Source organism: Quercus lobata, chromosome 5 (assembly GCF_001633185.2).
Source record: "Quercus lobata isolate SW786 chromosome 5, ValleyOak3.0 Primary Assembly, whole genome shotgun sequence".
Taxonomy (NCBI): Eukaryota; Viridiplantae; Streptophyta; class Magnoliopsida; order Fagales; family Fagaceae; genus Quercus; species Quercus lobata.
Window position 1 is genome coordinate 5,251,609 of NC_044908.1, and position 13,960 is coordinate 5,265,568.

General features: G+C 37.5%; 1 protein-coding gene across 1 annotated transcript; it reads right to left on the reverse strand.

Annotated features, from left to right (window-relative positions):
- Window positions 1-5,929: 5,929 nt before the first annotated feature.
- On the reverse strand, window positions 5,930-8,395 carry LOC115989847. The gene has a single exon (XM_031113726.1). It carries the CDS (start codon window positions 8,393-8,395, stop codon window positions 5,930-5,932), a length of 2,466 nt encoding a protein of 821 aa, XP_030969586.1.
- Between the last annotated feature and the right edge of the window lie 5,565 nt (window positions 8,396-13,960).

Below are 13,960 nucleotides of genomic sequence, written 5' to 3' on the forward strand. Positions count from 1 at the left end.
CTCAACAAAGGTCATCATCAATGTTTTTACACTTTATGGAAAACTCTGTTGCCAATTAACTGAGGCTTTTTAACTACTTATTTCCTTACCAAAGGCTACCTCTTTGTTATTGGTCAATTATTCCTATGCCTTATGTGACAAGTAGTTAGTTGTGATTTTCCATAGTACCTGCTTATTTTGTTAACAAAGGTCAATTTTTTCCCCTGTTTATGTTGTGATTGCAGTGTGGTTAGTATTTAACCCTAATAATGTATAACAAATTTCTTATTCTCTTGAAAAAGGTTAGCTACTTTTTTATTGATACTATTGTTATTATTATTGGTAAATTACATGACTTCTTGTTAATATGATTTTCGTTAGAGCTTTTAACATATTCGTTTTTTATGGTATTGACAAACTAACAGAACTTTGTATTTTCCCAGTTATTTAATTTTCAAGTAACTAACAAATATGGTGAGTGGTTAGCGGTAATGTTGTGTTACTGGTTCGATAATTATGGAACAAGTATATTATTTGAGATAGTTATGGACGAAGCACGAGCTAGAAGGTCAAAAAGGTGTTTGATTTAAAAAAGAAAAAAAAAGAAAAAAAAGAAAAAGAGGTATTCGAACTCAAGTAGAGATGTGTTGTAGAAGTGAAGTGGACCCTGGCAACCTATTTGATGGAGGCATTGTGTTCATCATTGGCCAATTTGGTGTTTGGTTTTAAGGGAATTAGGCTGCTTGAAGTGGTAATTTACGCTACTTTTTCCCTAAAGTAATTTACACTACTCTTATTCCATGGGGAATATGTAAACAAGTTTTCCATGTAATTTACGGTATTTTTTCTTAAAATGTAATTCATGCCACTTTATTTTAGAGGGTATTATTATATTATATATTTGAGATTCAATATTATTTTACCCAATTTAACCCTCACCTAAAGTGGTTGTTATCTAAGAAATTGTTGTAAACATATTTCTTTTGTAACATAAATTATATTTATCATTTGTATAATTCTATGTGAAATTCAATTTACATTTCCTCTTTTATAGACTATTACTTTACTGCTCCATTAACAATGTTATGTGCATTTTCTCAGTTTTAAGGGTAATTGATATCTTTGAAATCTAATCTCTTTTTAAGTTTTGTTATGGGGGTGTAGTAAGTGGCTAACCATTATTGATTCCTTCACCGGTGAAATAAGTATATTTCGAATTTCAACTCTTTTTCACTTTTGTTATGGATGTGTAGTAAGTGGGATTTGGGTGAAACATGTAGTTTTCCTTATTTTCATAAACTTTTAAATAAGGATAGGGTCACACGAATTCCCCACTGTAATCTTAAAATTTTCCCTAAATATAAGGATATGGATGGAGAAGTGGAAACACAAAACAAATCAGTGACCGGAAACAGGAAACGTAGGTATTAATTATGAAAAAAAATCTATATAACGTTCATCGAAAAAGTATAAACGTGTATGAGTACGGCATAGGAAATTTAATCAAATACAACTATAAACCCTAACACTTTCAGCACGCGCGTGCTCAGAGTCTCTTCAATTTTTTGGGTAAGGGTTAATTTACAGCATTTATTGTAATTTTGGATTATTATATTTTCCAATCATAAAAAAAAAGAAAAAAGAATGAAACAAATAAAAAAAACGTATGGGTGTGATGAGTATTATGTGCGGTGAATCACAATGCCGTACATTTTTTTTTGTTTGGAAAATGTAGTAATCCCAAATTATGAACAATGCTTTAAATTAATCATTATCCATAAAATTAGATCACGTGCGTGCTCAGAGGCTAGTATGTGTTTAATCTACTTTTATTCTTTTTTATTTTTTTGGTGTAGCCATTGCATAACTAATCGATAATGCATATAACGAGGTAGGTTCCTTTCTGTTATCATTTCAATGATTGTAGTTTTTCTTCAAATATGCATATTATCATTTCAATGAAGGAAAAAAAGAAAGAAAGCAAATGATCATTCGATATAAAAGTCATCACACATTGTGAATATGGTCATATTATCATAAAATTAAAACCATGTTTGTGGACCTTGAAGAGTACATATAATAATATACAAATACTTGACAATCACATAAAAAAACTTGAATACAATCTATGGAAGCTACAAATTAGCCCTAAAGCTCCTACACTACAATCCCTACTTCCCCTGTCTGTTATGTATTGCCAAAGGCAATCATCAAGAGTCAGACGGTGGCGGAGGTGGAAAAGCACTGCTGTACTCTGAAAAATCTGCTCTCAACGCAGCAACCTCAGCAATAAGGCCATCTAAAAGCTGTCCATGAGCTGCTTGAGTCGTCATAATGGTCTCCATCATAGCACGAAGAGATAGGGGAGGAGGAACGGTGGGGTCTGCAGCTGTGCTGTGAGCATGTACCCCATCGTCACCAATGTCAGCAACGGTACCTGTAGGATCAACAGGACTCTGCTCAGCATGATCGTCTCCAGTGGTGGACTGTACTCGTGGCCTTTTTGATGACCCAACACTCGGTCCAACACTCCTCTTTTGTGCAGTCCGCTGTTTGAGAAAGGTGGCTCCTATAGGGGCTGTGATGTGGATCAACTCTAGGGAAGGAAAATTCTCTACTCCTACATAGCGTAGAATCCTATAGATGAAAACTGGGAAGAATAGACCATGCTTCTTACTCTTACTCCTATGCGCCCGAACAAGCGTTTCATAGAAAACGGAAGCAAAACAAATGGACGCATCAGTGACGAGGGCATACAAAAAGTAACACCTCTCTCTAGGAATAGTATGGACATGGGAGATGGGGAAGATGTTGTGACAAGCTATCCTAAATAAGATATAATTAAGCTCGGTTAAGTCACTCGAGTTAATTCTTGATGTTGTGAAGGCCAATGTCATTGGTCTTCCGCAAAGAAGAGTCATAACATCAGAGATTTCAGGACGGTTCGAGTATGAGTATGGATAAGTAGGTGTTCTAACACGAGGTACATCAAGAGCATTGGATATATCATTCTTAGTTATGACAAAGTATCGACCTCGAATCCAAGTAGCGAAATCATTATCAGAACGAATTTCGAGATTGGCATAGAACTCTCTAATCAGTGCAACTGGAGGGGGTTGTAAACCTTTACATAGAGACAACCAGTTCCTACACTGTAGATTCCTATGGACAGCAAGTGGTAATTCATCTAGATTGATTTCTCGTTCCGGCCAAATTGTCCAATACTGAATTACATTTTCAAACCTTTGCGCCTTCGTAACCGTTTCAAACGTTGTTTCATCAAACACAATTGCAGGCTTAGATGAGGAGGCAGACACTCTTTTGGCAGGCTTAGATGAGGAGGCAGACACTCTTTTGGCTTTGGTTTTAATGGTTTTAGACTTCTTAGGAGCCATAACTAGGATGTACAGGTGGGAATGAAAGCACAACAGAAAACCAATATTTAGAACTGCGTTAGAGACACATAAACACAATGTACATATGCATGACAAAAAGACTGCATGATATTGATGCACAATAAGCGTCAATGAATGAATGCATTGAAATGAAAAATTTTCTGTATGTACATGAACATTGACCCATACAGTCAAGTTATTTGAGAACCATGCAAACCCACAGTGTACATGGTGCAGCGGGTGTAAAACCAGTCACTACCATCCATCAATGTCTTACCATGTGGTCAATTTCAGGCAATTATACCCAATTCAACAAAACCCCAAATTCCACAAAGAACAAGATTGGCGAATGAACCAACATGTATACCAAGATGTTAAAATTTTGAATATAAACGATAGAGAACATCTCGCCAACATGCATACACAGCAACCCATGAACCAGTTCAGATGAAATGAAGCAATACATCAAAATCCCGAAATTCCCAATATGAAGACATGAACTCTAATTTTTCATTTCTCACAAATCATGTGTTCTTTGCAATTAAAGGGTAGAAAACGTGTGTACAACATCCATACAAAAAAACCCATTACCTATTTCATGTCAAAACACCAACACCCATGAAAATCCCCAAATTCCATATTAACACATGAACCCTAAATTGAATGGGCTTGTAGAAATCAGCTATGTTTATGTAATTAAAGGCTACAAATCGTATGAATAACATGCATATGTAAAAACCCATGACCCATTTCAGACCACAACACCCAAAATCATGAAAATCCCCACACTTGCATAGTTCGAAATTTCAGCTTTCACAGGGAGATTAATGCAGGATTTGAAATTAATTTCAATGGGAAGCAAGGGTAAAAGAGTCATACTACAGTTGAGGATCGATGTTTGGAACTCGGGAAGTCGCTTAGGAGCTTGAGGAATCGAGAGCAATCGACTGCTGCTACCGTGGGAGTCCAGTGCATCCACACAATGAGCTATGCTTTTTTTTCTTTTTATGAAACAATAGATAACACTAAACTGTGTATATCAGGAACCACATAACTCGATAATATAAGAATCGAGTTTATTATTACTCGCTTAACAAAAAACCGAGTTCTATGTTTTAGACTGATCGTGCACCAATCAAGTAAGAATCGATTCTTCCAGACAACTTTGGCTGGAGTTGTGATGGTACTAAATGTACTCAATAATTAAATTATCGAGTTACTTAAAGTAACTCGATTTCTCGGAGAGCGAGTACTTCTGCTTATATTTTTCAGTCACCAGTTATTACTCGACAATAGTATAATCGAGTTATGTGTTTTAGACCGATCGTGCACCAATCAAGTAAGAATCGATTCTTCCAGAAAACTTTGGCTGGAGTTGTGATGGTACTAAATGTACTCGATAATTACATTATCGAGTTACATCAAGTAACTCGCTTTCTGGGAGAGCGAGTACTTCTGCTTATATTTTTCAGTCACCAGTTATTACTCGACAATAGTATAATCGAGTTATATGTTTTAGACCGATCGTGCACCAATCAAGTAAGAATCGATTCTTCCAGACAACTTTGGCTGGAGTTGTGATGGTACTAAATGTACTCGATAATTAAATTATCGAGTTACTTCAAGTAACTCGCTTTCTCAGAGAGCGAGTACTTCTTAATATAAGATCGAGTAACGTCTTTTTGAGAGACGACGAAATGGTACTCGAATCTTGGATTACCGAGTTATTAATGTTACTCAGTTTATATAAAATCGAGTTTTATAGAACAGCCTTCCACTACATATTACAACTCGGCCTGTATGTTTTTTCCTGTTGCAGCTCAGTCAGTTTTTTACACCAGCAGGTATGTTCTGTTTATTACAATGTCCATGAAGCAACAAGTGCATGGCATGCAACACACTTTTATATTGTTGCTTTTGAGATTGCCCCTGCTATATAAATATGAATGCAACAAAGTTGGAGAAGTTGGAAATCATACTAAAACAGCTTAGTGAAACCCCATTGCAATAACTTCGTTTTTAACTGAATTGTTTGCTTGACCGGCTTAGTAAAACCCCCATCAGTACATAACATTAAAGGCACTAACAAAGTGCATGACTACATAAGTACAAACTTTAATATCAACTTCTAAGCAAAAAATGACCAATATCATTTGTCTTCTCATCATGGGCCTGTTCAACTGGTGATGTTCGGTTGCTTCCAATTAAAGAGGTAGGGATCATCCTGGCTGCGCAACGTATGTCCGTTAGCACCCATCCACCTTGGCTGCCGTACCTACTGTAAATAGTTAAAAAATGTTATGTACACTGGACTTATATAAGTTATTAACACACAACATAGGCAGAACAGGAAAAATGAGCAATGACTTACGACGAATAGTGTAACAAAAACAATTGAACAACCTCATTTGCCTATACATGCATGAACACCAGTGTTTGTTTCATGACTAGTCCAAATACTTACTATGGCAATAGAGAACAAAGACACTACTACTGAGTTCTTAATAGTGCCAACTTATATATGACAAAAGTTGTAGGAGATATATGACCTTTACCTATGATGCAGCTCCACCGCTAGTTGACTCCGCATTTCGAGTAGGACATATTCTACGGTTGTGCCCCTCTTGGCGACACAACCCACATCTTGACTTGGGTCCATTCTCGATCCATAGGGAGGTCGGCAACTCCCTATCATTCTCGTCCATCTCATTGCGGATTCGTGTGGACTTTGGCCGACCTTTGTTCCGGATCAGGTGCAGATTGGGCATCACTACTCTAGTTTCTTCAGGATCCGGCCATGCTAATCTGTCTTTCAACGGTTGGAATACCGGTTCATAGCTATGGAACCTATGACTCACGCTATAGCAAGGATCAATAAACTGCTGCGCATCGTGCTTATACTTAGCACAAATTGCTATTACGTGTGAACACGGCATCTTGTATGCTTCCCATTTTCCACATGTGCATGTCATACCCCGAAGATCAACCCTGTGCGTGTGTTGTCCGCCCCCATTACCTAGAGGATTACCCGGTGTGTCAACCTGATATAACCGTGCTTGTGTGCACATCCGTGTCACCATATGGTCCTTTGCCTTCGCTTGGTTTTTTTCGAACTTCTCCATGGCATACTTGCACCATTCTTGACCCGCTTCCAATTGCTGTAGAGCGAGATTACGACGAGCGTCAAAGTAGGAGTTCACTTTGAAGAAGGTGTACCTCACCATTGCCGTGATTGGCAAGCTGCGTGCACCTTTCAGTACTCCATTAAAACACTCCGATAGGTTGGTTGTCATTGCTCCGTATCGACGCCCTCCGTCGTGTGCAAGTGTCCACTTTTCTTTGTTTTCATTTTCCAAGTACCTGTGTGCAGCCGGTTTGACATTGCGAATTAAATCCAATGTGGCTTGAAACTTTCTAACTTGATTCGCGCTTGCGGCCCTCCATACCATGTTCTTCAACTCCGGAATTTTCCATTTTGTGTTCACATTGCTAACTACATGGCGGAGGCAATACCGGTGATGGGCCTGGGGAGGCTGCAACCAAGTCATCCTTGTGTCATCAAAGCAAGCTTTTATACCCGAATGTCGGTCAGAGATGATGCAAAGATTTGTCCGGTCCGTAACATATCGTTTCAGGCATGCCAAGAACCATCCCCATGTCTCCTTGCTCTCACTCTCAACAACGGCAAACGCGAGTGGATAAACCTCGTTGTTAGCATCCGTTGCCATTGCTATCAACAACTTCCCCTTGTACTTGCCATAGAGGTGCGTTGCATCGATGCTTATCACCGGCCTACAATACTTGAACCCTTCTATACACGGACCAAAAGCCCAAAAGGCACAGTTAAATGTGCAAGTTCCCGGCACACTACGGTGGTCGCACTTCAACTGTGTCACTGTGGTTGGATCTGCATCTTTTAACGCTGCCAGGAACCGAGGCAATTCTGCATATGACTCATCGAAACCACCGTAGATGGCTGCAACGGCTTTCTGTTTTGCATCCCAAACCTTATAGTGAGACGCCCAATGGCCGTGCTTCGCATGAAGAACACTACGTAGGGTTGCTACTGTTCTTGAAATGTCTTCCCGTACGTATGACTCAAGTGTGATGGCAATGAACTTTGAATCCATCATCCTTCCATCATGATCCACTTGGAGTGTCGAGCAAGTGTGGGGACCCTTAGATGTTGTGATCATCCACAGCTTGTGCCTTTTGCTGTAGATAGCTCGAATTGACCATAGACATGCATCGTCTACACACGTTACAACCAGTCTCTCGGGGTCTGACTTCATGTACTTAAATTTTTTATTGAGCCCAACGGAGAACATGGTTAGCGCGTGCTGAACCGCAGCTTTATTATTGAATAGCATCCCCTTGCTCGGTTCGTCCCCCGGTCGCCAACTCAGCAGACCTGTTTCCAGGGAAGGTGATGGGTCATTAATGTCATCCCATGTGTTTGACGTGAACCATTCGGGGTTAGGGTTTAGATTATTTTCTGGTTGTAGTTCATCTAACAATTCTGGATTCTCTACCGGTCCATCGTTATCAATGAACTCCTCATACACATCTCGAGTCTCATCCATTTCGGTTGCCTCGTCCAAGTAGGTTTGGATATCTTCATTTCGGTGAGTATATCCTTCATCCTCATGGGTATGGATAGACCCTAACACTTCGGCGTCTTCAGTATTGTCCATAGCAACCCCATTCCATGGTTGACAGTTGTAGGGCAAAGATGTCTCGGGTGTAACTGACGGGTGCACAACGGTTACAGGAACTGATTCTTGCTCTCCAACTCTACTCCCATATTGCGAACCCCCGTCGACATTGAACCCAACAGTGTGGACAGTTACATACAAGTCAGAACCTATGAATTGCCCTGCCCGCTTTATCACTCCCCACATTATATTTGCATCATTGTCGCATTGTAACGGAATTGAATTGTAGAACACTTGGGTACCTACTAGTTGCTGCGGAGCCCGAAATACAATGGAGATGTCGTGGGTATCCTTGTGTAACCCCATAGTTGACATTATCTTCCGTTTAAGTTTTCTCGTGTGTATCCCACGTTTCACTTCAATAAGCGTCTGCTTTTGGTTCGGACCTCGGTATGATAGCCCGTGCAAATCATTAATATATGCCTCCCCGTCGTAGTAAACATAGAAGTAATGTGGACTCATAACGGACCTAAATCACAAATAAGACTAAATTGTATCATGCTGCGTAATATTGGAACATGCATAGGCTAACTATACATGCCCTATGTTTGGGTGTTCATGGAGGTAAACAAACCTAAGCAAATTGTGCTAAACATGCTAAAAATTACCAATTTAACATTAACTTGTCTACTCCATCAGACTTCATTTCGATAACGAAAATGTTTGCACAATATATGTGTTTTCATGCTGGCTATTGTTCAACAAATGAGAACTCAAAAGCATTGCAAATAATTTTAAAAATTCATACCATGCAATATGGACCACATCTTGAACAAATAAATATACCTCCCATTGAAGACCCACAACAGTCAACTAATTTATGTTCTCAAAATGATTAATGCACATTATTCTGTTCAAATACCCCCTATTGAAGACCCACAACATTCATATTATTTGTGTTCTCAAAAATTGTATCACATTATTATGTTCAAATACCCCCTATTCAAGACCCACAACAGTCATATTATTTGTGTACTCAAAAATTGTCCACAACAGTATTATGTTCAGATGTCCCCATTCAAGACCCACAACATTGAAAAAATTCGTGTTGCTCTAAGGGAGATAATTCATAAGCATTGAAATAATTCCTAGCATGCAAAAGCATTGCAAATATCAGTTATATAATTCCTAGCATGCAACATGTACCACATTATTATATTCAGATACTTAGCATTGAAGACCCACAACATTGAAATAATTTCTGTTCTCAAAATTTGTACTACATAATTTTGTTTAGATACCCCAATTCAACAGCCACAACAGCAATAAAAAAATTTGTGTTGCTGTAAAGTGTTATGAAGTAGTATTTACCTATCAACTGAGATGTTGACAGAACAAATTGGGCATCACTTTCTTGAATTAGTCGTTTATAGAACAGATGGTTAACTGAAGGTGAAAGCTCTCACTTGCTGTGACACAACGGTTGCAAGCACAGACCAGTCCACGTCCAGACTTCAGAACGACAGTGTGAAACATAAATGGTAAGTGGTCCCAGAAAGTTGGGCGGGTGGGGGGTGTGTAATGCTTGGACAGTACTCGGCATTATGAATATCGAGTTACATTAACTCGATTATAAAGAAGCCGAGTACTATTAAAACCGTACACGTCATGAATATAACTCGTCTCTGAAACAATCGAGTTACAATAACTCGATTCTTTATAATGCCGAGTATTATTAAAACCTACAACTACCAGCAGGACGCACAGTGATTCTGAAATGGAGATAAATAAAACTCGTCTCTGAGGAGACCGAGTATTATTTACTTCACCAAACTGGTCGTTAGAGCAGTTGTTTATACTCGCCATTGGGAGAGGCGAGTTACATGTTGTACTCGACATTTGTACAATCGAGTACAACATGTATTCCACTTTATATAAGATGACAGCTTCCTCCTATCTTTGTGGATTGGAACCTTGGCAGAGGAAAACATTCAGACAGGGAGAAGAGAAGCCTCCTTCGCTTCTACAGGTAACATGCCCTCCTTTTTTTATACTTGTCATTAAATAATTTATTACTGTACAAACCAAATGCTGATTATGCAACTGTTTGTCAGATCTTTTAACAAGAAACGTCAACGTTGCTGCAGTCCAGTGGCACCTGTTGGTAGGGCAACATGGTACATTTTTATCTAATACCTCAGTTTCGAAACTTCGTAAGTTCTAACCCCAGCACAACAAATATGGGTTTAACATACAGTGTTGTTGTACAAACTCTTTTAGGGTGGCAGATACTATGTTGTTTTCGTTGGTCGTGCTCCTGGCATATACGACAATTGGGCAGAAGCAAGTAGACAAGTTCATAGATTCGCGAACGCTGAACACAAGTCATACAAGGATCGACGGGAAGCAGAATCTGCATACATGGAGTTCATGCAACGTAATGGTAGGAACGTGCAGTATTGTGCTTCCCAATCGTGGACATCTCCTACCATGTCGCCATCAAGTTCTAGAATGGCATCTCAAAGCGAAGGAACCAGCTATTGCGATGGAGACGTTAGGAACAGATTGTTGAGGTATCAGTTAAACGTTGCCATTGAGGAGCGTGACCACGCAAGGAGGATTGCAACCTTGAGTACTAACATGCTAAGTGAAGTGGTAGCCCATGTTATGGGGGAGGACGAAGTTCATGATTCGACACGACAAGGAAGCACGAAATGAAGGTGAAACTATGGCTCTTGCTTGTGGCATTTATGAATCTAGTAAGACTAAATATATAAATATATGTGTTTTTATGACCCCTATGGCTCACGTTTGCAGTACAGATGGGCTAAAGTGTTGTTGAATATCTTTTTTTGTTTCCCTTTTGCTTCCAATTTGGAATATGTCTTAGCCTGTTGGCCTGTAATTGCTTGTATTGTTGTTAACATTGGGTATGTTGTTTTGGTAACTGTACTTGGCTTTGGATAGCCAATAAGTATTTTCTCTATATATTTTTTGCGTAGGAAAAACAAAAAAAAACTTGAATCATGTAATTAAGTTGCGAATATAACGAGCAATAGGTTAGTTGTCATAACGCTAATGTAATATACCCCGTGTCGGTTATGATTTTGCAGCATGACATTGAGCCATATTGGAACATAAAATCCAGATATGCACACCACCTAGCAATGAAACATGTATGGGCATTTGCCAAACCTGTACGTAATATGCAGTTATTCGACCTTAACATATACAAATGTATATTTCCAAATAAATTTAAACATACTTGGGAAGAAGAAGACCATTTCATTCCAGTCTTCGACAGAACTGATCATTTGACTCAGCGTCAAAGAATGTTGACCATTTTTCCTAAGGACCTTTTGCAGATGAGACATGAGGATAAGAATAGACAGAGTCAAATAATATTGTAACTGATAGACTGTAATTGTTTCATGATAATGAGAAGTTAAATTTTATTTTCTCTGTTTTATATGAGGAGAATTTAAACTTGTACGTAGGTAAGAAAGAGTGGATGAATTTTGTGAAGGTTTTTTTATTTATTGTTTTTATTTCTTATGGATTTATTTTATTTTATTTTCTTTGACCCATCTTTTTTTTTGTAATTGTTCAAAACATCATTGTTGTGATAATTGGATTGAGATAAGAATTGTGCTACGATTATTACAAATTTTTAATTTTCTTTAAATAAAGGTAATTGATTTTTATTAAGATTTTTTCAATAACGGCAGATGTGTGTCTTCTTTTTTGGTACCACATTATTATAAAATTTTTTTTTTTATCAGTTATCATAGCAGATGTATTCACAAACAAACGTGTTTGTTTTAATGAAATTTTTTTTATAACCATGAATAAGAGAATACCCCTAAACATATTTTATATACATAATCTTAAAAAAACCTCAGGTTCAGTACAAAATGATAAAAACTCGACTAAATACTAAATTTTATAATATTTTATTTTCTGAGATTGCCCCTGATGTTCAGGGAAAGCGCTAAACAACTAATGAAAATGATGAAATACCCTTAATGTAATAAACTTATCTTTATCTCTAATTCATAAGAAATGGTTTAAACTCTTAAATTGATAAAAATTGAAAGCAAACAATGTAATGAACAAAATTATGACCTTCTATAAAAAAAACAGATGTACCACGGTTAGATTTTGAAAAAACAATAAATAAATAAAAACTATCTCGGCCTGTTCTTTGTTGTTTCAAATTCAAAACATAATAATAATAAAAAAATTACACTTAAGACGTTTGAATTCCACTCCCACATTGTCGAATAACCTGTTATGTTGCCCATGTATGTACATTCAGAATTCAACCATAAATCAAGTAAAAAAAATCAAAATAACAACAAATGCAAATACTTCGGCAATTCTTCCACTAAAACAACTAGTAGTCCAAAATGTTCCACAGTCCATACTAAGTAAACAACAATACCATGTCAAAGTTCCATAATAAATAACCAAGTATTCTCCTATTAGATGCCATTTTCAGTTCCATATGAAAAACTAAAACACATAACAGATTAAGATAATAAAAACCCAAAATGATTACATGGCCTTGTTCACATTATTATCGTTCATGGCAAAATCCAAGTGCCATATCAACAAGCCTTCAGACATCACTAAGAGACTGGATTAGAAGAGCTGTCTTCCTTGTGCTCATCGTTATTGATCTCCATGCTCTTTTTATCTTCACTGACCTCTTCCAAGTGTGGCTGTACAAGGTCTACATCAAATGAATTGAATGAAACATTAAAAACGTATCTATGCATTATAAATCTGAAATTTAAAATCTGTGGGTAATGAAGCAATGTAAGCAATGAATCAATTAAACAAAGAAGTCATGCAAATAGTAGTAAGAAAAAAATGACTGGTAAATTTTTTCTAGTGTCTACTGTCTGCCAACAAAACCCAAAAACGATTCTTCCAAATATGCATGAATATAATTTGTATTACATTGGTATCAACCATACCATCATGCATAATTTTTCATCAGATTATTCCATTTAAATTCTCAGCCAAGATTGAGCACATTCTATATGTTCTATTTTCAGAACTCAAATCCTCCGTCCATATAGCAACTTCAATGCCATTTCAACTTTTCTCTACACCACCTCATCATTAATATTTAAAGTAAACATTTTTGTACTATATGGGAAATCCAGAACCTTTTGGACATATATATTAATTGTTTTTTTAAATCATAAACTTATAACTTTGGATAGCCAACATATAAATAAAAAATGCATTACCTGTAGAAACAGGAATGCTCAATGGCACTTCCAATTTCTTTCGACATAACTCCGAATGGCGCTTCAAATTATACTGTGCAATTGTTCCGGCAGCAATAAATTTCTTTCCACACTGCTTACATTTGCATGAAGGCCGTTCTTTGCCTTTTGTCGGAAGCATCTCAAAGTCACGCCAATGGGCTGAAGTCCTCCTCTTGTAGACTTTGAGCTCAGTCTTTGCCTTCTTTGGCTCGGGAAGGTCAGACACTTCATCAAATTGGGCATCTAAGTCAGGCTGTTTTCTTTTTTTCGAGATGTCAGTACGAATCATCTGATCACTTTCCATCTAGACCAATATAAAGAAAAATTATTGATAACAAATTCAGTAATTTGAAGAAAAAGTAAGGAGTAACAAATTAATTTCAAATCAACAAAAGGAACAAACAATCTACTATTACTACTAAACAGTCAAACTTCTTAACAATTAGACACAACTGATTTAATTGGCCAAATTTGGACTAAATTTAACCCACGTATACCTCAGCCTGAAAAATTGTGCAAGCATACACAAAAATTATAATGTGTGACTACCAGGACATACCTTGCTGGACTGGATTCGGTGGTTCAAAGCTGAAGAAAAATAACCGTTTGGAATACCGGTTGTCAGGACAAGATAAATCAGAGGGGTCGC

Excerpts from the sequence above, each read along its gene's own strand:
- LOC115989847 (XM_031113726.1), bottom strand. The coding sequence starts at position 8,395 with ATGGGGTTACACAAGGATACCCACGACATCTCCATTGTATTTCGGGCT.